The sequence below is a fragment of the Bos indicus x Bos taurus genome, chromosome 3 (genome assembly GCF_003369695.1).
Source record: "Bos indicus x Bos taurus breed Angus x Brahman F1 hybrid chromosome 3, Bos_hybrid_MaternalHap_v2.0, whole genome shotgun sequence".
Taxonomy (NCBI): Eukaryota; Metazoa; Chordata; class Mammalia; order Artiodactyla; family Bovidae; genus Bos; species Bos indicus x Bos taurus.
In genome coordinates this window covers 15,392,695-15,415,978 of record NC_040078.1, presented here as the reverse complement: position 1 = coordinate 15,415,978, position 23,284 = coordinate 15,392,695, and the positions used below count along the sequence as shown (strand labels likewise).

At 49.2% G+C, this 23,284-nt stretch overlaps 2 protein-coding genes across 4 annotated transcripts in view; one reads left to right on the top strand and one right to left on the bottom strand.

Annotated features, from left to right (window-relative positions):
• The window catches only part of MTX1 (metaxin 1), a 4,998-nt gene extending 1,071 nt beyond the window's left edge, over positions 1 to 3,927 (top strand). Inside the window, exons 2-8 of the mRNA XM_027531276.1 lie at positions 451 to 520; positions 650 to 729; positions 2,290 to 2,382; positions 2,504 to 2,686; positions 2,814 to 2,890; positions 3,322 to 3,476; positions 3,580 to 3,927. Coding sequence (XP_027387077.1) covers positions 451 to 520; positions 650 to 729; positions 2,290 to 2,382; positions 2,504 to 2,686; positions 2,814 to 2,890; positions 3,322 to 3,476; positions 3,580 to 3,794 — 873 coding nt within the window. The 3' untranslated portion in view covers positions 3,795 to 3,927. The remainder of the gene's footprint in view (positions 1 to 450; positions 521 to 649; positions 730 to 2,289; positions 2,383 to 2,503; positions 2,687 to 2,813; positions 2,891 to 3,321; positions 3,477 to 3,579) is intronic.
• On the bottom strand, positions 777 to 23,284 carry GBA (glucosylceramidase beta). 3 transcript variants are annotated; one of them, XR_003509314.1, is made up of 12 exons: positions 9,191 to 9,358; positions 8,748 to 8,835; positions 8,148 to 8,339; positions 7,888 to 8,034; positions 7,532 to 7,665; positions 7,162 to 7,334; positions 6,695 to 6,932; positions 6,045 to 6,269; positions 5,196 to 5,359; positions 4,677 to 4,793; positions 4,424 to 4,584; positions 777 to 953 (listed from the first exon to the last, which is right to left on the bottom strand). XR_003509314.1 is itself a non-coding variant. In XM_027531252.1 (12 exons), the coding sequence occupies exons 2-12, from the start codon at positions 9,215 to 9,217 to the stop codon at positions 4,479 to 4,481; spliced, it is 1,611 nt and encodes a 536-aa protein (XP_027387053.1). In that variant the 5' UTR covers positions 9,218 to 9,269; positions 23,141 to 23,284; the 3' UTR covers positions 3,923 to 4,478. The 3 variants fall into 3 exon arrangements, 1 of the variants encoding a protein (XP_027387053.1); XR_003509313.1 differs by lacking the exon at positions 777 to 953 and adding an exon at positions 3,923 to 4,063; XM_027531252.1 differs by lacking the exon at positions 777 to 953 and adding an exon at positions 23,141 to 23,284 and having other exon boundaries at positions 3,923 to 4,584; positions 9,191 to 9,269.

The following is a 23,284-nucleotide window of genomic DNA, read 5'->3' as shown; positions in this document are numbered from 1 at the left end:
GCCTCTTCCAGATACCAAACATGGGCATGCAAAGATGAATAGCATTTGGTCGCTCCCTTGGAATTGTTTACATAAAGTTAGAAACGTCAGCAAACAAGTGTAATAAAATGTTCAGATGCTAAAGTGGGAACAGACCAAACAGACTGCCCAAGAAGGAATGGCCAGTGCTTCCAAGTGAGGCTAGATGTTCACCAGGTAGATGGAAGGAGAGGATATAAGAGGGAAGGGTTTTCCTGGCTGATTTGTAATCAGGGACATGTCTATAAGGTCTCTAAGGCCTGTGTTTGTCCGTTGTAAAATGGGAACAATAACGTCTACCTTTTTTGTGTGAAGCAATCCCTCAGTGTAGAGCATAGCACAGAGGGTATTCAATAAATGTTATTTCTTGTCTTGATTCCCCTGTGTGGGCCATGTCCTTGGCCTCTCTGCCTTCTGCTTCCTTCCCTGCAGACCTATGCCAGATTTACTGGTGCCCCACTCAAGGTGCACAAGATCACCAACCCCTGGCGGAGTCCTTCAGGTACCCAGTGTTCCTGGGGGGTGAGGAAGGGCGTGTACAAGGGGAAGTGCAGGAGACAGACAAGGGTGTGTTGTGGCTATGTGTGGATAGGTGGCTAAGGGTCTGCTGGAACTTCTTTCTCAATGTCAGGAACTCTGCCTGCCCTTCGGACCAGTCATGGAGAGGTCATCTCAGTACCACACAGGATCATCACCCACCTTCGAAAAGAGGTAGGTGGTTTGGGTAGGGTGACTGCCAGCGAGAGAGGTTCAATCAATTCAGTGCCACACACATTTATTGAGTACCAAGTGTATGGCAAACCAGACGCAGGTGACCCAGGGCTTCAAGGGACATGTAGTCTCGTGGAGGAGACACAGACATGTTGCTGTGATGCAGTAGGCTAGAGATTCAACTAGGCCACTGTCGAGACATCTGGAGCTGCAATGCCTTCTGCCTGCTGGGCAGGGAGGGAGAGATGAACAGGCTGTTGACACATGCAAGGGAAAGGAGAGTAGGAAATAACAGATGCAGCCCTCAAAGATGAGACCAGTGGGGGGCTGGGGTGGAAGATGGGATCAGAGAGCGAGCTCTAAGGGCCATTACTGTCTTTTCAGGGACCGGGTCAGGCTTTATAATACGGGGCTCAGGGTGGGCAAGACCAAGCGCCACGACGGGAAAGTTGAAAGAGCATCACAAGGGGACTAGAGAGGCCCAGGCTGTGCTTTTCACTGTCCCTGGCTATGTGACCGCCTTGGGCAAACTGCTTAATTTCTCAGAGCTGTAAGCTGATTTGTAAGACCAGGAGCTTAGCCAGGACACTTTCTCAGGGCTCTTCCAGCTTTCATGGTCTGCTTCCAAAAGGGAGCATACTGTCAGAAGTAGACCCCTCTTATTAATTTCTACTTTCCCAAAGGTGGAGGAACTGGGGAATTAATGGAGGCTTGAGAGGAATGGAGAGAAGGGATCCAGGTAAAAGCCAAAACTCCTGGTGGGACTGGGCCACTGTTTTTGTATGAGCACAGCTTTCCCTGTTTCTAACGAGTTTTCTCCTACCACAGCCATATTGAGAGAAAGATTATTACCCCTATTCCATGGAGGATAATGAGGCTCAGAGAGGTTTAACGATCACACTCAAGAGGTTACTTGGGGACACAGTTTACTCAGGATGTGGAGGAGGGTGCTGAGGAGCAGACACTGGAGCCTAGGAAGGTGTGGCAGGCTGAGACCTGGGGGTATGGTTGGAATGCGTGTGTGGTGGTGGCGCCTGGACCATGGAATGAAACAAGAAACGGCCAAGAGTTGAGCATTGAGAGAACTAGCCAGAGAGCCCTCGACATGGGTTCACTGGGTCCCAGGAGCATGAGGATGGCGTCCCCTAGTTCCCGAGGCATTGATTGAGGCCCAGCTTGCATCTGAGCTCTGCGCTGCTAGTTTTGTGGTGTCTGGATTGGGGAAGTTACTGTTAGAAAGTTGCCGTCAGCAGGCATCCCGCCAGCTTTCCGTGGAAACTCTGGGAGCTGCTCCTGGGTTTGTGGCTGGGCCTTCCTTCCTCCCCCCAGTGGGCGCGGGACCTTGACGGCCAGCAGGCTCCAAGGTCCAGGCTTTCCGCCAACAGCAACAGGCTACTGACTGGGCCCAGGCGAGGGGGCCTCCGCAAGAAAAGCTCCTTACTCTACCTCTGCTGTGCTCAGAGGTCAGGGTGGGTGGTGCCGGACAGGAGGCCTCCCTCCTTGAGGAAGCGTTCCCGCAGTCCCCCAGCATCCACCTCACCGTGGACGTTTCCTCCACAGAAGTACAATGCGGATTACGACCTGTCAGCCCGCCAAGGAGCAGACACCTTGGCCTTCATGTCCTTGCTGGAGGAGAAGCTGCTCCCAGTGCTGGTGAGTGCCCAGGCCTACACAGACACACACACACACCCAGCATGGGAACCAGAATCCCACCCTGGGTCAGGCAGGTGCAGTGGCTCAGACCAGCCTCTTCCTTCCTACATACCCAATGCAGATACATACTTTTTGGATAGACGCCAAGAACTATGTGGAAGTGACCCGGAAGTGGTATGCAGAGGCAATGCCCTTTCCCCTCAACTTCTTCCTGCCTGGCCGCATGCAGCGGCAGTACATGGAACGGCTGCAGCTGCTGTGTGGGGAGCACAGGCCTGAGGATGAGGAGGAGCTGGAGAAGGAGGTACCTCTGGGACAGGAGGGTGTTGTACAACAGGAGCCCCCAGGATGACGGCGGAGGGGCCAAGTGCGTGGGAGGGGAGGCGGTACCCAACCCGCAGCCGCGAGCCGACCTTGTGTCCCCTCCATAGCTATACCAGGAGGCCCAAGAATGCCTGACTCTTCTCTCTCAGCGCCTGGGCTCTCAGAAATTCTTCTTTGGAGATGCGTGAGTCTCACTCCAGGGGAGTCATAGGTGGCTTGGAAGAAGATACAGGTTCAAATGTAGCCACAGGGGCTAGGGTTGGGGCTCAAGCTCTGGACAGGAGGCGCTCGGCACAGACACTGGGTCTGGTGAAGGCAGGGCTGTGTGTGGGGCTGGAGCCGCCTCAGTGGTACAGGAGGGTGGAGGGCCGCTAGGCCTGGGACGGGCCTGCTGAGCTGTGGGGCACTCAATGTGCCCTTTATGCAGCCCTGGGATAGAGTCCCATTCAAGGCCAGGCTGGCGCCACCTGGGGCACTTTCCCCACCCCAGGACCAGGGCTGTGTGTCCTCTTCTCCCCCGGTGGTCCCCCGCTGCCCAGAGCCTATCTTCCCAGGGCCAACTCTTCTCTGACCCCATCTCTCCCCTTCTCCATCCCACTCTTTTCTCTGCTGCAGTCCCGCCTCCTTGGATGCCTTCGTCTTCAGCTACCTGGCCCTGTTGCAACAGGCAAAGCTGCCCAGTGGGAAGCTGCAGGCCCACCTGCGGGGGCTGCACAATCTCTGTGCCTATTGCGCCCACATCCTCAGCCTGTACTTCCCCTGGGAAGGAGGTAAGGGGCGGATGGGTGGGGAGGTGGGGGGTGCTGGTCCTGGGGAGAGTGGGCAGGGATCCAGGAACCAGCCTCCCACCCATCTCCGTTCCTCTCCCCTCAGCTAAGGCACCACCTCCACGCCAGACACCAGCAAACCCAGAGACTGAGGAGGAGCCATACCGGCGCCGGAACCAGATCCTAACTGTGCTGGCGGGGCTGGCAGCCATGGCCGGCTATGCCTTGCTCAGCGGCATTGTCTCCATCCAGCGGGCACCATCTGCCCGGGCCCCAGGCACCCAGGCCCTGGGCATGGCTGAGGAGGATGAAGAGGAATGATTTATCCTCATGCTCTCAGGACTGATTTTTCTACTGTCATGCATTCCAGAGGCTCCTGTGTTTCCCCATTGTTGGTATGGTGGAAATGGGGTGCCACCCTCCCCAGAAATAAAACTGCTCACATGGACTGAGATCAGACATTGTGTCTTTTAAGAGCTGCCATTTCTCCTAGCTGGTACGGGGGGCCCTCTGGTGCTCGAGTCTACCCTCTGGTGCTCGGCTTCGTTCACTGCCTGTGCCTTGGTGCTGACATCTGCACGGGCCTGGTTCTGCATCTCCAAGAAAGACAAACAGTTCCCAGTTTTGGGTCCGGCCTTCCTCGTCTCTTCCTCTCCTTAACCTCTCTCTCCATCCACCCCACCCCCTACCCCTGTGTTTGTACAGACAGTGAGCTCACCCTGGGCCGGGGCCCAGTTTCCACAGGCAACCAGCGCATAGCACACGCTCACACAAGCACGGGGGTGGAGGGCCACTGGGGCGTCCCGATCCTGTCCCTAGGGCCCTCCAGCCCCTGGCACCAACTAGAGGGGAGAATGAGTCACCCAAACCACTGCCTCTGGGCTTACGTCACTTAAGCTCCCCCTGGTCCTGCTGTACCCTCTGTAGCCACAGACGGCTTGTGGGCTGACCGTGTCCCTTTAATGTCCATGCTGAGCCCAGGCGCAAGCGTGGGTATCAGCTCCATCACTGGCGACGCCACAGGTAGGTGTGAATGGAGTAGCCAGGTGAGACAGTTTCCATGAAGCCCACGGCGGGATCCTTGATGGTGAGAGGCACGTCCTTAGAGGAGCTGGGGGAGGTAGGGAGGAGAAGCGGAGTGTGTGATCCCGCCAAGCCCACCGTCTCCTCTTCATCCCAGTTCCCAGGCCCCGTTGCTCTCACCGGTTCAGCACGACCGCAACCGCAGAGCCGTCAGGACGTAACAGTGCCACCGTGTCCAAGTCGCTCTTCTTACTGGCAACCAGCCCCACTCTCTGCGAGCCCTCAGGAATGAACTTGCTGAAGTGGGAACAGGCATTGTTAGGGACCCCAGCCCTGAGGGTAGCTTTCATCAGTCTATCACTTGAGAAGTCACCTTCCCTACCATCTACACCACCCTGCCCCCCGCACACCGGCCCCCAGAACCATTCCTAAGACCTGCCCTAACTCTCCAGGCCTCCAGCCATGCAGTTAGGTATGCCCTGCCCTCCTGCCTCCTAGCCTCAGCATCAGGCATTGAGGAACTGTCTGTCTCAAATGCCATCTAGTCACTTCCTACCTACATGGTGCAAAAGGGACAGATGCGAGCCTCCCAAGTTTCCCACTCTCCACACCTTCCTGCTCCCTCATAGTGGGTGATACAAGCCTAGTGCAGGAGATGCTAGGCCTGGCATGGAGTCGGAGTGCCCACCTTCCACTCACCTGAAGTGGCCAAGGTGGTAAAACATAGGCTGCTTGTAAAATGTGTCCTTGGCGATATCCACAATGATGGGGCTATCAACAAAATTGCGCACCCAGTTGGGTCCCCCTTCAGGATTTAGGGCGAGGTTCCAGTCGGTCCAGCCGACCACATGGTAGAGGAGGTTCTAGGGTAGGAACAGGGCAGAGACAAAGGTTCCACGTTGGGCTCCCAGTGAATACAGTTAAGTGTCACATGAGGGAGATGGGCTGTGGGGCCTCAGCCCTGGGAGGGGTGTGTTTTATATCCTTAATATCTAAGGAGGGGACTTCCCTGGTAGTCCAGTGGTTAAGTATCCTCCTGCCAATGTAGGGGACACAGATTTGATCCCTGATCCAGGAAGATTCCACATGCCGCGGGGCAACTAAGCCCATGCACCACAACTACTGAAGCTGGCATGCCAAGAGCCTGCGCTCCACAAGAAAAGCCACTGCCATGAGAAGCCTGTGCACAAAGGCTAGAAAGGAGCCTTCACTTGCCGCAGCGAGAGAAAGCCCGAGCGGCAATGAGGACCCAGCATAGCCAAAAGCGAAAAATCTGAGGAGGGAGGGGTTTTGAGGACAGAGGCATCACCAGAGAAACTGAGAAATCTGAGGCAGATACAACGGCTCAAGCATTCAGAACAAGGTGATGGGGTGCATAGATCTCTGAAGGGAAGGCAATAGAGGGCATCATGATATCCTCAAACTTTGCCCCCAAGAGTAAGCGAGCTGGGGAAAAGCTGGAGAGGAGAGCCCCCGTCAGCCTCCGGTGAGACTAGCGAGGGGTCCAAGGTGGTCTGCTGTGCGGAAGGAGAGACTGAGGTGGCTCACTGTGATGATACTGTGGCTGTACCGCATCCCTCGATCCCAGGAGCCCAGCCGCACACTCTGCTCCCAGAACTTGGAGCCCACACAGGCCTCTGAGGCAAAGAGCATGGTGTTGGGGAACAGGCGGTGCGTCTCCCCCAGGGTGGCTTTTGCTGGAGCCAGGAAGTCCAGGTACCAATGTACAGCAATGCCATGAACATACTTAGCTGCTTCTGGGTCTGCCAGCACCTGTACAGAGAAAGGGAAGGGATACTGGGGAGACAGAGCCATGGAGCCTGGGTCCTACACAAGGGATCTGGAAGAGGCACTAGAACTTGAGAGGTGGGCGCAGGATGAACACAACTTAGAGGAGCTTAAAGTGACAACCTGGGAGATTCTTGGAGCTAGTCATCTGGATGCTGGATTTGGGGTCACTAGGGTACTAAGGGCTTCCCAGGTGGCTCAGTGATAAAGAATCTGCCTGCCAAGGAGATATAGGTTCAATCCCTAGGTTGGGAAGATCCCTTGGGGAAGGAAATGGCAACTCACTGGTATTCTTGCCTGGGAAATCCCATGGACAGAGGAGCCTGGAGGGCTATAGTCCATGGGGTCAAAAAAGAGCCAGACACAACTGAGCATCTAGACAAGGTACCCACGGGAGTCCTGGTCCTTACCACCTGGGCCCAGCGAGGCAACAGTAAGCGCTGGTCATCCAGCATCAACAGTCGGACGTCGCGGTGTGTGCTGTTGGCGAGGATGGGACCCAGGTCACGGGCGATGAAGTCTCGCTGGTGCTCAGGAGTGAAACCCAAGCATTGGAAGGGGTACCCGGTAAGGAGCCCTGCAGTAGGCTCGTTCTCGGCTGTCACTGCCCAGAACCGTAACTTGTGCTCCGCGTAGGCATCCAGGAACCTGGCGAGGGCAAGGGTGTGAGGGATCATGGCCGACAAAGGGGACCAGGGCCCTGGAGACTAGGAGGTCGGACTGAATGGGGAAAACTGAGGGGCCTAAGCCTGAAAGGCCCAGAAGGTAGAAAGAGGAGCTGAGATCTGGCAGCCGAACAGGTCAAGGGTTGGGACGCAGACCAGGGCGTGTGAGAGGGGAGGCTGGTCCAGACCCGATGGCCCTGCTGTTTCCTTACTTGACAAAGTATCTGGCCCAGGTCTTGTGGTAGAGATCCCCTGCTTGACCCTTGAGTGTCCCCTTCCCATTCACAGCCCCATTAGTCTTGAGCCAAGTGGGTGATGTCCAGGGACTGGCGAAGAGTGAGACAGAGCGGTTGGCCAACTCCAGAGCTTGGTGAATCAGTGGTATCTGGAAACAAAGGTATTGAGGAAAGACACCCAGAGTTGGAACATGGACAGACTGGCCCAACCAGCGTATCTGGCCTAGCCCTCGGCCTCTACCCTCCCATCCTGAGTTCTATGTCTCTCTGCAAACTGCTCTAGCCTGAGGCCCCTCAACCACCAGGTATCAATGCTGCTGGGGCCTGAGGCAGCCAGAGTGCCCACCTTGAGCTTGACATCTTCCTCTGGAAGGCTGAAGTTGAGCAGCTGGAAGTCATCAGGGCTGTCGTCATAGGTATAGGTGCGGATGGAGAAGTCACAGCTGGCCATGGGGACCCGGATGATGTTGTATTCAATTCCTGCAGAAATTCCTGAGTCAGGGCCAAAGGGAACTTGGGTGCAGGGTGAAGGGCAGACTATTTGAGCTGGAGGCCCCCGGCACTCAGCGGATGGATAGGACAATTTTTTTTCCCCACCGGGCATTAACAGAGACCCAAATGTCAGGGATGGGTGGATGTCAGGGTGAAAGGAGAGGTCAAAGAGCCAACTGCACTATGTCATCCTGTCCCTTTCCTCCTCACCTTCTTCGGAGAAGTATGATTTGAGTAGCAAATTCCGTGCAGCAGGAGACAGGGCAAGGATGTTGAGGGCAGCAGCATCCGTCATGGCCCCTCCAAATCCCTTCACTTTCTGGAATTTCTGATCTGGCTGCAAGGTCAACAGCAACCCTGGGGACATCCACAGGGAATAAAAGGCGTCAGTGCACAGGGGAGAAACTCCATGCTGATCGCTGGCATGACTTGGCCCCAGAAGGACCATAGCCTGGGTAAGGGGTGGTTACCTGTGCCTGTGCGATTGGCCTGGATGGTCCCCAGACTCAGCTCCATTCGGCGCCCGCTGCGAGTGCTCTCAAAGCGGCTGAAGGTGCCAGGGTCAGGCAGGGTCAAGGGGTCCAGAGAATCACAGTATGTACCATTGCAGACACACACCACCGAGCTGTAGCCAAAGCTTTTAGGGCTGCAGGGGCGGGCACCTGGCAGGGAGGGCACACAGAGAGGCAAGGGCTGAGGGGTGAAGACGGGGAGAAGGGACGCACTAGTTGAAAAGAAAGACAAAATACTTGTTTCAAAAATTCCTGGGCCTCCCTGGCAGTCCAATGGCTAAGAGTCTGAGCTCCCAATGCAAGGGGAAGGGGCTTGATCCCTGGTCAGGAAATTACATCCCACATGCCACAACAAAGACCCAACTCAGACAAATAAATAATAAGTAAATATTTTTTAAAATTATCTTGCTGTACCCCCACCCCACTGTTGCTCTCAGTCACGCAAAAGGATTTATTGAGCATCTACTTAAGTCCACCACCAGTATGCCAGAGACTGCCAAAGACCATATGGCAGAAGGGGAGCCTTGGGGCTCCTTCCCTTCTCTCTGACTCACTTACCTGATACCCACGACACTGTATGAAGTAGAAGTAATCCCATGAGGCTGGCAGCCATGATTCCTACTCTGCCCCGAGGCATAGGATACTCCTGAGAACACAATGAGGAGTGGCTAGAAGGCAAGCCCCTCTCCACCTCTCATCTACTCTCCTAGGCCTCTCATCTACTCTCCTAGGCAGGGCTCAACTGCCTATAGTCTCCCACCTTTAACAGAATGAAACAAAGCCCACGGACATCTGAGTCCAGCCCTCCCTCCAAGATCTCTGCTAGTAATTGCTCTCTGCCCACCCCAAGCAGAACCCTCCTGCACCCCTCTTCCCAACCACTTCTCCTTCAATCCCACCTTCCCTCCATCAAAAAGCCATGATGACCTGCTTCAGAGCCCGGTTAGCCAGAATTCCAGAAAGTCCATGACAGCAACAATTAGAAGCCTTGCCCCACTCACCTCTCTGGAAGGACTTGAAAGCTCCATCACCAGGCAAGAAGACGTTGGGGTTCCCAAACTTCTGAGGGATAGAGATCAACTAAATAAAAACAGGGATGCAGGGGACACCAGATTAGCTCTGCGGGTTAATTCCGGCATAATGGAACGAGTCACGTGAAACCACGGGAGTGTCACATGACCCAGGAAGTGAGGCAACTGCAACCATACTTGTAAAGGGCGACTGACTGGCTTCCTGAGGGCTTATACATCTATGAAATTCTAGAAGGCATGTATGGATGACAGCTTTAGGAAGAATCTAGATGAAAGATCTGAATGAAGGATTGGGTAGAGGTTCCCGAATCCCAAAGGATGGGAACCACAGCAGGCACACTGCCTTCTTAAGGAAAATATTTTAAAGTTATGCTGATAATGGTTAATACTAATAAAAGAGGATCATGGTACAAAAATACTGAGGCCAAAATCCTGAGCGATGATTAAGCAATCTTTGCCCTAGGGCAAAGATTGCAGGAGTCGGACACACAGATGCTTACAGATAAGGACAAAATTGCTAACAGCTGTGCACAGAGACCCTTCCAACAGGGCTTCATGGAGAAGGGGTGAGGGATAAGGAGTATTAACCAGAGAAGTGCAGGGAGGATGGGCCCTGGGCAGGGGGCCGGTGCCTCCCCGGGCCTCTCTTGTTTCATCAGCAGATACAGATGAGAAGGAATTGATTTTCCTTTCTCACAGGACAGAGAGGTTGTGTAAAGCAGTTCAGAAACTGCAAAGTGTGGTACAAAGCTGTATCCTCAGTGGATGTGAGAAGGAGCTTGTTTTGCCTCGTGGGCCACATCACAGATTTAGTGGGAGTGACATACACATTTAAGACCTGGCTGACTCTAGCTCCCTGAGCCTATTTCCTCACCAGTTAAACTTCCCCATCTGTTAAACGCCATCACCTCACAAGGTCATTACTACAATCAGTAAGATAAGCACAGTGCCTGGTACGCAGTAGACCCTCGGGAACCACTTGTCTTTTTTTTTTTTTAATTATCTCAGTGAAGTGTTTCCAAATAAACTCCAGGAGAAATTGACCATTTCTTCTAGGTCCCCATAACCCTAGAGGAGCTATGGTCTCGGTGAGAGGAGCTTGGTTTGAATCGTGGCTCCACTATTTACTGGCTGTTTGATCATCAATAAACTGGAAGGGCTGATGCTGAAGCTGAAGCTCCAACATTTTGGCCACCTGATGTGAACAGTCAACTCACTGAAAAAGACCCTCATGCTGGTAAAGGCTGAAGGCAAAAGGAGAAGAGGACAGCAGAGGATGAGATGGTTGGATGGCATCTCCGATTCAATGGACATGAACTTGGGCGAACTCTGGGAGATGGTGAGGGACGAGAGGCCTGGCCTGCTGCAGTCCATGGGGTGGCCAAGAGTCAGACATGACTTAGTGACTGAACAGCAACAAACTGCTTAATCACTCTAAGCCTCTGTTCCTCATCTATAAAAGGGAAGCGATAACTCCCATCGCACAGAATTGTTGTAAGGTGTCAGTATGATAACGCCCAGCATACTGTTAAGTCACTTCAGGCTTTGCGACCCCACAGTTTGTAACCTGCCAGGCTCCTCTGTACATGGGATTTTCTAGGCAAAGATACCAGAGTGGGTTGCCATTTCCTCCTTCAGAGGATCTTCCTGACCCAGGGATCAAACCCTCGTCTCTTATGTCTCCTGCATTGGCAGGCAGGTTCTTTATGACTAGTGCCATCTGGGAAGCCCAAAAAGGGCGTGTGGCCTCCCCTTGAGGAATCGAACTCGGTCTCCCACGCGACAGGCAAGGGCTCACCACCATGTTAATGAAGACTGGCACCAAATACTACAACAAGGTAGGGCTGAGTTTACATAAGGAGCTTGGAATTCCACAAATGAGATCTTACTCATTCAAGCAGAAGGCCTGGCCCAGGATGGCTAGGTGCCAAATTGTTCCATTTAATTGAACCACCATCACTATGTCAAATTCAGACTTCCTGTTTCTCAAGGAAATGCTGTACATGACGTGTTCTGGGGAGGAGAGCAGGTGATATCCAGCATCTTACTTCCCTCGAGCTCACTTGGTCCACCAATTTTTATTAAGCACATACTGTTTGCCCTGACCTGCTCTGCTGGCTCTAAAGTCCCTCTGCCTTGCCTGTTTCCCTTTGCAGGCAGAGACTTTGTTGAGTCTTTTGTTTTGTTTCTATCAAGGTGATTTGCCCTTGAGGCTTTTGTATTTTATCTTAATAAAGTTGGTTATTATATTTATTGAGTACCTATTCTACGCTGCTTTATGTTCATTGTCTCATTTCATTCTCACAAGGCAGATACTAATTTTTTCCCCACTTTAGAGATGAGGAACTTAAGACTCTAAATGGTCATGAAATTGCCCATAGTCCCTTGACTACTCAGTGGTGGGACCTGGATTTGTAATAAGGGGTGGAGCAGGTACACATGGGACCCTATGGCTGCCAACACTCAACCGGGCAGTGGTCCTCAAGGCAGAGAGTGGGTGAAGAAGATGAGAGGCCTTCTCTTCGGGGCCAGCAAGTGAGCTGGGGGGGTCAGGGGACAGGCTGAGGGCTGTGTCCCACAAAGCTCTAGAGCCCTCGCCACACCGTTCCCTGGCCAGGCCCAGGCTTCGAGGCAACTGCGCCCTCTCCTCCATTCCCCATCTGGGGTCTAATGGCAGTGTCAGTCTTCATGGGTCACCATCCACAGAGGCCTCAGCAACTGGAGTGCATGGCACTGCCATTAAGTGCCATGCACAGCTTCAACCAGCTTCAGTCTCTCTGTTCACATTTCTAAAACTGATATAGCTGAGATCAGCTGTCTACCTGCTAGGAGGTGGCAGAGGTCAGGGTTAAGCTGCAAGGACACTGCCCATCAAGACTTCAGGTCTACCTCTGCGGGTGGAGCTGTTCTGAGAAGGGCAACTGCTGTGAGCTGGGCACTAACCTGATGGGCATTTGCTACCACATGTATTCCCACTGACCTTACACAAATAATTTGCTCCGGTTTAAATGAAAAACCTGAGGACTGGCTGGGTGCTGGGCGCCTGGCTCCCTCAGTGATGATGGCTGGGCAGGCTCTGGGGACCTGCCCCTGAGTGCACCACCCGCTGAGATCTGCCTCTTCAGCAGGGCCTGGGCACTGGTGGAAGGACACAGACTGGGTGCTGGACCAGCGCTCTGGGGCAGAGTAACTGGCCAGCCCAGGGACTCCTCCTCTTAGCCTGGGCCTCGGAGAGTGGAAATTAAGCCTTAGCACTTTGGCCTTTGTCAGAACAGAGAATAACATTCGCTCTGGTGGAGGTTTACAGCAACATGGTGACCTGACCATGACCTGACCTTAAGGAAAAATGATCTGACACCAAGAAGTTTGCAACAACTAACCACGCCCCCCACCCTTCCCTGTAAAAGGGCTTGGCTGAAAGTTTTCCAGGAGTTGGGGGTTTTTAAGGCATAAGCAACTTTGCACGGCCCTGCAGTAAACCTCTCTTTGCTCCAAACTCGACATGTTTTGGTCTTATCTGGCCTCACTGCACTGAGCACACAGACTTGTGTTTGATAACAGATTCGTATCCAGAGTCCTGTGACACACATCACACCTGGAGGTGAGTGCCTCCTGGCGTCCCAAATGCTACCTTAGCTGCTGGTTATTTTCAAAAGCTGCTGTGCTGGTCTGCAGTGTTGCTTCGTATTGTTTTAAAATTGTCCCGTTTTCCACGGTGTGTTTTCTCTGCTAAAAATGAAGCCCAAGTTGGCTTCCAAAGTGCTGGCTACGTGGCACCATTTCTGGATCTGTGTTCTTCAAAGGCATTGGTCAGGGGATAACTGGTCGATAATGAAACAGAATCCAGGACTCCAGGGTTGAGCAAGATGGACTGGTTTTCAGCTGGGGAGGGGCTGGTCTGCCTCTGTTCCTGAGCTTCACTTTCCCTTTCACGGGAAATCTCCGCCCAATAGCCTGAGCACCCCCTTTTCATAATAAGTATTTCCTCACATACTCTCTACTATCCTGAAATAAAGGTATAGATACTATGACTTACCTATACACACAATTAAGAGACTAAATACTGTTGCCTTAATTGGAATATAAAGGAAAGATAATGGGACTTTTATTTATAGGAAAATATGTTTTCAATAAATAAATGCTTAGGAAGGATTATCTACAAGACATTATAGAATAGTCAGATATGTACTAACCTAAATGGAATAAATTAGGATTTAACAGAAGGAAAAACAGCCCATGAATTAATAATTTCAGTGTGTAATTTTCATGTAATTTTTACAAAATGTAATTATTATGCTGTGAAAATATAAAATACATGATAAATAAAAATGCTTAAAATCAGTCTTTATAAATAAGATTCAATGCATTCCACAAGTCTTAACAAATTTACTATTTGATTCTAAGCCTTAGCAATTCAGTAAGGAATTTCTTTTCAGCAAATGGTGCTGAGATGACTGGATATCATGTGCAAAAAAGATAAACTTAGACCCTTACCCCACTCCATAATAAAAAATCAAAGCAAAATGAATCACAGACTTAAATATAAGAGCTAAAACTATAACATTTCTGGAATAAGGAAGATTAGCCAGTGGTTTCTTTTTCTTTGTTTTAGGCAACAATAAACATTTGTTATCTCACATTTTCTGTGGGAAAGGAATGCAGGAGTGGCTTATCTGGATGGTTCACACTTGCAGTTTCTAAAAAGATTATTGCCAAGACATTGGTCAGGGCTGCTGTCATCTGCAGTAGGCTTGACTGCGCTTAGGCTCTGCTTCCAAGTTAACTGAAAGTGAAAGTGTTAGTCACTCAGTCATGTGGAGTCTTTGTAATCCCATGGACTATGGCCCACCAGGCTCCTCTGTCCATTGGATTCTCCAGGCAAGAATATTAGAGTGAGTTGCCATTCCCTTCTCCAGGGGATCTTCCCGACCCAGGGATCGAACCCAGGTCTCCCACATTGCAGGCAGTAAACTGTCTGCGTCACCAGGGAAGCCTAACATAGTTCATCACCTACCATAAGTGATAAACTGGGGCTGGCTGTTGGCAGAAGGCCTCAGTTTCCCATCACATGGAATAATCCACAGGGCTGCTTGAATGTCCTCCCATCATGGCAGCTAGATTCCTCCCCAGTGAGCGGTCTAAGAGACAGTAAGGCAGAAGCCACAATGTCCTAGCCTCAGGAGCCACACATTATCATTTTTACAATATCCTATAGGATAACAGTCATCTTTTTATTAATATATATATATTTTTAATTTTATTTATTTTTTTAATTGAAGGATAAAGTGAAAGTCCCTCAATCGTGTCCAACTGTTTGCAACCCCATGCACTATACAGTCCATGGAATTCTCCAGGCCAGAATACTGGAGTGGGTAGCCTTTCCCTTCTCCAGGGGATCTTCCCAACCCAGGGATGAAACCCAGGTCTCCCGCATTGCAGGTGGATTCTTTACCAGCTGAGCCACAAGGGAAGCCCAACTGAAGGGTAATTGCTTTATTTATTTTTTTGTTACGCATGTGTGGCGTGTGGGATCTTAGTTCCCTGACCAGGGAACGATACTGTGGCCCCTGCATTAGGAGCAGTCTTAACCACTGGACTACCAGCAAAGTCCCTACACAGGTCTTCCATAGAGATGTGTGTTGGACAGAGAGGCTAAATAAAGGCATGCACACCAGGTGGTGGGGATCACTTGGGAGCCATCTAGGAGGCAATCTACCATAGTCCGTCCTCTGTTCCCCAATAAGGCATGTCTCTCCCACTGGTAAACACTCTTACTTCCTCTCAAGGTCCCCCAAATTCTCATCTCATTATAGCTTAAGTTCAAAGTCTCATTAGACAATGGTTTCTTATTTATGAGTCCCAAATACAAATGATAGAAGAAAAAGATAAATTGGACTTCATCAAAATGAAAAATGTTTGTGTTTCAAAGGATGCCATTAAGAAAGTGAAAAGAAAACCCACAGAATGGGATAAAATATTTTCAAATCACATCTCTGATAACGGCCTAGTATCCAAAATATACAGAGAACTCTTATAACTCAAAAATAAGAAGATAACCCAATTAAAAAACAGGCAAAGGACTTGAAGAAACATTTATCCAAAGATAATGTACAAATGTCCAACAAGAACACAAATAGATGCTTGACAACATTTTTCGTTAAGGAAATGCAAATCAAAACCACTATGAAATACCACATCACATACATTAGGATGGCTATGATCAAAAAGACAGACAATGACAGGTGTTGGCAAGGATGTGGAGAAATTAGAACTTGGGAATGTAAAATGGTGCAGCCACTTTGGAAAACATTTTGGCAGTTTCTCAAAATGTTAAACAGAGTTACCATTTGACCCAGCAATTCCACTTCTAGGTAGCTACTGAAAAGAAAACATTTATCCACACAAAGAGTTGCACATGAATATTTATAGCAGCGTTATTTATGGAAACAAACCAAATGTCTATCAGCTGGTGAACAAATACACAGACTGTGGTATTTCATTAAATAGAATAGTATTCAACAATAAAAAGGAACAAAATACCAATACATTCTATGACATGCTGCTGCTGCTGCTGCTAAGTCGCTTCAGTCGTGTCCGACTCTCTGCGACCCCAGAGACGGCAGCCCACCAGGCTACCCCGTCCCCGGGATTCTCCAGGCAAGAACACTGGAGTGGGTTGCATTTACTTCTCCAAGCATTCTATGACATGAATGTACTTCAAAGACATCATGGTAAGTCAAAGAAGCCAGACAAAAAGACCACACATTCATGATTCCATTTATATGGAATTCTAGAACAGCCAAATCTAGAGAGACAGAAAACAGATTAGTGCTTGCCTGCAGCTGGAGTGGGAATCGAAATTGCAAAATTCTATAAATTTACTCAAAATCATTGAACTGTACACTTAAAAGGAGAAACTTTTATAGTATATAAATTAAACCTGAATGAAGTCAGTAAAAAAAATTTCATTACATATTTGCAGTTGGTTCATGGTTTTGGTAGGACTACTACCACATTGAAACTCTTTACAACTAAATATATTACATAGTTGGAAGTGCTCTAATATGCTGAGTCAGTTCAGTTCAGTTCAGTCGCTCAGTCGTGTCCGACTCTTTGCGACCCCATGAATCACAGCACGCCAGGCCTCCCTGTCCATCACCAACTCCCGGAGTCCACCCAAACCCATGTCCATTGAGTCGGTGATGCCATCCAGCTATCTCATTCTCTGCTGTCTCCTTCTCCTCCTGCCCCCAATCCCTCCCAGCATCAGTCTTTTCCAATGAGTCAACTCTTCACATGAGGTGGCCAAAGTACTGGAGTTTCAGCTTTAGCATCAGTCCTTTCAATGAACACCCAGGACTTATCTCCTTTACAATGGACTGGTTGGATCTCTCTCCTGTCCTCCTTCCACTAAATTCTCAAAAGTGCTCCTAATTGTTGTTCTTCAGTTGCTTAGTTGTGTCCAACTCTTTGTGATTCCATGCACTGCAGGATGCCAGGCTTCACTGTCCATCACCAACTCCTGGAGCTTGCTCAAACTCATGTCCATTGAGTTGGTGACGCCATCCAACCATCTCATCCTCTGTCATCCCCTTCTCTTCCTGCCCCTAATCCCTCCCAGCATCAGTCTTTTCCAATGAGTCAACTCTTCCCATGAGGTGGCCAATGTACTGGAGTTTCAGCTTCAGCATCAGTCCTTACAATGAATATTCAGGACTGATTTCTCTTAGGATTGACTGGTTTGATGTCTTTGCAGTCCAAGGGACTCTCAAGAGTCTTCTCTAGCACACAATTTGAAAGCATCAATTCTTCGGCGTTCAGCCTCTGTTTTGGTCCAACGTTCACACTCGTACGTGACTACTAGAAAAGCCAATTGCTCCTAATCATGGTCTCCACTAAAGACATGTTTCCAAAATGCCCTGTAGGGGACAACTGAGACCCACTGCCCTAGGGGAGTCACCTCAAATGCCCAGGCTGCAGTAGTCACTATGGACGTGCTGCTGCTGCTGCTAAGTCGCTTCAGTCGTGTCCGACTCTGTGCGACCCCAGAGATGGCAGCCCACCAGGCTCCCCCATCCCTGGGATTCTCCAGGCAAGAATGCTGGAGTAGGTTGCCATTTCCTTCTCCAATGCATGAAAGTAAAAAGTGAAAGTGAAGTCGTTCAGTCGTGTCCCACTCTTCGCGACCCCATGGACTGCAGCCTACCAGGCTCCTCCGTCCATGGGATTTTCCAGGCAAGAGTACATACTAGGTGGCCACAAACGCGTTCCTCGTTTCCCTTTGCACAGTACTTTAAAAAGACTTAGCTAAACACCAAGGGAGGGCAACTGGGAAATACATATAAGTGAGAAGCTAAAGCACAAAAATAGTTTGGCTGACCCAGCACAGAAGTTCTGATCTCACTTCAGCCAACCCTTGGCTCAGACAGCAAACTCCAGCCTTGGAGCTTGGCAAGCACCATGTCACAGGCTCCTTACTCTGTAGGTCTCAAGTCAACTCCCCAAAGAGGGTGCCTCCTCCTGGTCCCACTGTCACTTCCATGGTCAAAGAGAGACACTCTCATGTCGGGTATGGCAGAGGAGGACTCAAAAAATACCAAGAGATAACTGAATGGATAAAACCTTACCAGTCAACCTTTAATCTGTCCTTTCAGCTCTGGTTTCTGATCTGAAGAAACACCACTGTTACTGATTACTGACACCAAATGATTTCTCCCTCCAGTGAGACCCTTCTGCCCCTTAATTACTAGGTTGTAGCTTCATCTCCGGATTCATCAACAAACTTTTTTTTCAGCTTTATAGAGATAAAATTTTTTATGTCTCTAGCTCAGTCATTAAAGAATCTCCCTGCAATGGAAAAGACTTGGGTTCGATTCCTGGGTCAGGAAGATCCCCTGGAGAAGGAAATGGCAACCCACTCCAATATTCTTGCCTGGAGAACCCCATGCACAGAGGAGCCTGGTGGGCTACAGTCTATGGGGTAAGAGAGTCTGAAACGACTTAGCGACTAAACCGCGACTGCCACTGAGAGGTAACATTGTGTAAGTTTAATGTGTACAACTGATGATCTGACACATAATTTGACATGTTGCCAAGTGATTATGGCAATAGTTGGTTTAATTAACCAACTCTTTTTTTTTTTTTTGGCCCTCCTGGGTTTCTCTAATCCTTTTATCTTTTCTTTCCCATTTCCTTCACATACCTTTTATTCTACTTTCCAGAAGATTGTTTCTAGGTTTCTATGCATATTGAATTTCTTACTGATAGCATCATATGTTTAGTTTTGTGTAACTTCTTCTTTATTTGATGATTGGTTCATTTTTATAGCATGTCTTTTGCTTTAAGAATATCAAAGTTTCTCCTCTGAACATATTAATTAAGATACAGGTTTTGCTAAGCAGGGGATAAGTGAGTAGAGCTTCCCTATAGAGGGTGAGTGAGTGATAGCAAAGCTACCTAATCTGTGCCTCCTGTCTTCTCTGCTGCCTCTGTTACCAACCCCTCAAGGAGTCCTCACTTCTACTCTACTTTTACAAATGTGAGCTTCTCACACATTGAAGACCTAATTGTGAAACACAAAGCTATACATTTAGAAGAAAAGATTGTAGGTCTTAGGGTGAGGAAGCTTTCAACAAGATTTAAAATCACAGGCAATAAGGAGTTCATAGTTTTGACTCCAATAAAAAGCATAATTTCTATAAATTAAGTTAATATTGGGAGCTCCGTGGTGGTCCAGGAGCTAAGACTCCTCTCTCCCAGTGCAGGGAGCCTGGATTCAATCCCTGGTTGAGGAACTAGATCCCATGAGCCACAGCTGCCAGGTTGCATGCCACAGCTGAAGATCCTGTATGGCTCGACGAACAAAGACGGAAGGTCCCACATGCTGCAACTGAGACCTGGGACAGCTGCCGGGGTCCAGCCCCGGCTGATCCAGGGTATTCAAAGGAGAGACAGCATAGGCGAAGATCAGGAAACAACTGCTTAATTAAACTTTAATTAAGGATATAAAGAGTAATGGAATAAGGATAGCTCAGTGAGGAAATTCAGTGGAGAAAAGAGGCTGAATAATTCAGCCAGAAGGTAAGAGAAAGAACGACATGGTGAGACCAAGTTTCGGTGAACAAGGCCCCTAATTAACCAACTCTTAAACAATAACCATAGCATACCTGTAAAGTCCAGTGCAAATGAAAGTATTTGTACCTCATATGCTTTCCTGTAATTTTTCTCAAGATACCAATAGCTAATCTTTCATGGGTGCTTACTACATGCATTAGCCTGACAGCCCCATGTTACGGGGAAAACTGACTCAGAGAGGTTAAGTAAGTGGCAGAGTCAAGCCTAAATGCAGCTCTTTCCTACTCTGAAGCCCAAGCAGATCTTAGTCATCATGTCTTACAGTCTCCCTGACATTTCAGTAGTATATTTTTAGTCTTCGGTAAGCTTCTTTTTCTTTCTTTTTTAAACAATTATTTATCTATTTATTTATTTATGGTTGCACTGGGTCTTCCTTGCTGCATATGGGCTTCCTCTAGTTGTGGTGAGTGGAGGCTACTCTGTTGCGGTTGCACGGGCTTCTTATTGTGATGGCTTCTCTTGCTGCAGAGCATGGGCTCTAGATGTGCGGGCTTCAGTAGTCGCAGCACACGGGCTCAGTACTTGCAGCTCGCAGACCCTAGAGCTTGCAGGCTTCAATAGTTGCGGCGCATGGACTTCAGCTGCTCCATGGCATGTGGCATCTTCCCAGACCAGGGATCAAACCTGTGTCCCCTGTATTGGCAGGCAGACTCCTATCCACTGTTTCACCAGGGAAGTCCCTTCTGTGAGTTTCTAAATGGCCACAGGGCAAATTTCACAGTTCCTATTTCTCTGAAACCTAAAACTCTTCCTCAAGAGACAAGCACAGAATTGGGGCTCAGGTTTACTGAATGAATGAATGAGTTAAGTTACTAACCACATTCGCTGTTTAAGGCCCTGCTTGTCAGTGTTTAAGGGAATGTTTTTGGTGTGATCTGAAGCAAAAGAATGGTGAACTTCCAGAATAATGAAGCTAACTCTGAAGAGGACTATTAGAGCCAGAGTGAGACTTAATTGAGGGGATTTGGTTGAGGCAACAGGAAGTATGATTCAAATGCTGAACAACTCCTCACTGTCCTGAGCCTCCCATGCAAGGCTGTCATGAGTCTCATTGCCGATAAAAAAGTATGAGAAGGTGGTCCTTGTGAACTGTAAAACTCCATATGGATGCTGGAATTATTATTGTTATGGTTATCTAGCCTTTGTTTTTTTCCTCCAGGTACAGCGGAAGGAGTCTTCGGTCCCAGGCCTTTACTCCCACCCCTGCTCCCTCAAGCTGCCACCAATTGTCTCCCTCAAGAGGAAGCAATAAGGAAGGGGAAGGGTGTTTTTGACATGGACACCCTAGTGATTATACAGGATTAAAACCCTTGCTTCATTCCTTACTAGAACTGAGATACTGGGAAGTTACTTGACTTCTTGGAGCTTCAGTTTCCTCATCGTCAAACCTCTTGCCTCATGGGTTGTTATGAGAACCTCATGCAACAATGTGTGTAATATTACTCACAGCCAAACGTCTGGGATGAGTTGCTACACTTGGTGAGTCTTCTCTCCATTTCTTATGTTGCATGGGCTGAAGCTGCTCCTCTTGGCTCCCCAAAACTGCTCTTGCCAAGGTCACTGATGATCCCTCTGTTGCTAAGTCTAGTGAATAATGTCCAGCCAGGGATTCCCTGGTGGTTCAGATGGTAAAGAATCCGCTTGCAATGCAGGAGACCTGGTTTCGATCTATGGGTTGGGAAGATCTCCTGGAGGAGGGCATGGCAACCCACTCCAGGATTCTTGCCTGGAGAATCCTGATGGACAGAGAAGCCTGGCGGGCTACAGTACAGAGTCAGACACAATTGAGCAACTAAGCACACAGCACTTATCTAACTGTACCTTTTACCTCAGTTGACACCGGCCCCTCTGTTCTAGAAGCATTCTCTTTTGTTCTTATGACTTCGTACTCTGCTGCTCTGGAGGTCCTCTCCCTTCTTTGGCTGTTCCTTCTCCTTTGCAGGCTTCGCCTCCTTTGTCTGCTCCTTTGGGTTTTGTCCTAGACCTTCTCTTCTCATACATCACGCTCTCTCCAGAGACAACCCATGGCTTTGATTATCTTCTGGTTGCTTTTGGTTCCAAAATATGCACTTCCAATCCCAATCCTCCTCTTGAGATGGACTCTGTGATGACTCTACCCTCCAGACCTTTCCTGCTGGAGTCTCACAGACACTTCAGCAGCACCATCACGAGGGCATCATCTCCTCCAGCCAAACCCACTCTTCCTCCTGTGTTCTCTATCCCGATGAACAGAACCTCTTCCTTGAAGAACCTGGGGCTTGTGCCTGATTCTGTCCTCTCCTCAAATCCTTCTTCCTATCATTTCTCTTGTTAACTACTGAAACACCTCTCATTTGACCTCCTACACTCTACTTTTCTCCTCCAATCCATTCTTCAAGAAGCATTCAATGGTGTAACTCAAATACAAACACTGAAGCTACCATTCTCCCTCCTAAAATCCTTCAATGGCTCCATACTGCTTTTTAAGAGGGTTTACAGGACCTGGCATCTTTGTTTCAGCTTCATTTCTCATCCCTCCGTGTGGACTATATGCTCCAATCACATTTTGCCTAAGAGGCCACATTCCATCTTGCCTCTGCTCTGAGCTAGGATATTTTCTTCTCTCTTAAAAAAAAAAAAAAAGAATAAATACTCTTTTTCATCAGTAAGTCTTCAGCCTTAATGTCTCTACCATCAGTACCATTCTCCTGACACCCTGAAATGCGCAGGGCACCCCTGCTATGTGCTCCCCAATGTGAATATTTGACAAATAATAATTGGGCATCTACTATGGGCCAGGCACTGTTCTAGATACAGTAATGAATAAGATGATAAAGTCCCTGACCCGGTGGAGCGTATGTTCTAGCGGGGATGATAGACAACAAACACAGAACTTCAGATGGCCATGAGCACTACTAAACAAAACAAAGGGGTAGGGAGTGCTGGACAAAGGGAGTGAGGGCGGGAGTGGCAGGAAGTGAAATTAGAGAAAAAGGTTGGGGGTCAGATTCTGTAAGGCCTTCGTGGCCACTGTGAGGAGTCTGCATTTTATTCCAAGATGGAAATTCACTGGACAGTTTGGTGCAGGGAAGCGCTGCCATCAGGTCTATATTTTTAAAAGATCACTTTGGCTGCTGTGTAGAAATCAGACTGTAAGGGGTAAGTGCCAAGGCACGGGGACCAATCTCTAATTACAGCCTGCCATGGACTGGCCCCCTTGTTCTCTATCCTTTCTCCTCAGAATCCTCACAGACTCTTCTTCAGTTTGCACCACTCTTCACCTCCAGGCCTAGTTAATGCCTATTCATCTTTCTTTCAGATCTCAGCCCCTGTCATTATGTCTGAGAAATTCTCTTTGTCACACACACACCCACTCCTGTAACACAAGCTCACAAATCTCGCATCTCCTTTGTAGCTCTTGCTGCTTGCAGTTAATTGTAAAAATGACTTAATAATAGCACCCAGTGGCCTAACTCCTTTGTCTGTTGATCTGTCCATGCCAAAGCCTAATAGAGCAGGGGTCAATGTGTATCGCCAGTAGGGAGCACAGCACGCTGCGCTAGTGCTGTGCTCACTGAACATTTGTCGGATGATTGAAGAATGGATAAATTATACAGAACTCTTCCCCATTCCAGCCCTCAAAAATGCAAGTGAGTAGAAGAGGATTTGAAGATTTTCCCCCTCTTCATCATTAGTAAAACACGACCATCCCTACAACTAATGATAACAGTGCTGATAAAAAGGTGAGCTGCAGATGCAGGGAAGGGAAAGTTAAGATCTAAGCAGTGCAAAATCCATTACGCCTACCGTCGGTGAAGCGAAACAGCAGCCCCAACCGGAGGCGAAAGGAAATCCCAGAGCAGCCTGTAAAGCTGGTAGGCGGGGCTGGAGAACAGGGCTCAGCGGAGGCAGGGTGCGCCTCACCACGCGCAGCCGCAAGGCGCGCAGGGC

Excerpts from the sequence above, each read along its gene's own strand:
- GBA (XM_027531252.1), bottom strand. The coding sequence starts at position 9,217 with ATGGAGCTTTCAAGTCCTTCCAGAGAG. Across the intron at positions 8,035-8,147 it reads GGCCAATCGCACAGGCACAG|GGTTGCTGTTGACCTTGCAG; the intron begins GTAACCACCCCT and ends GGATGTCCCCAG. Across the intron at positions 6,933-7,161 it reads TGGGCCAGATACTTTGTCAA|GTTCCTGGATGCCTACGCGG; the intron begins GTAAGGAAACAG and ends TGCCCTCGCCAG.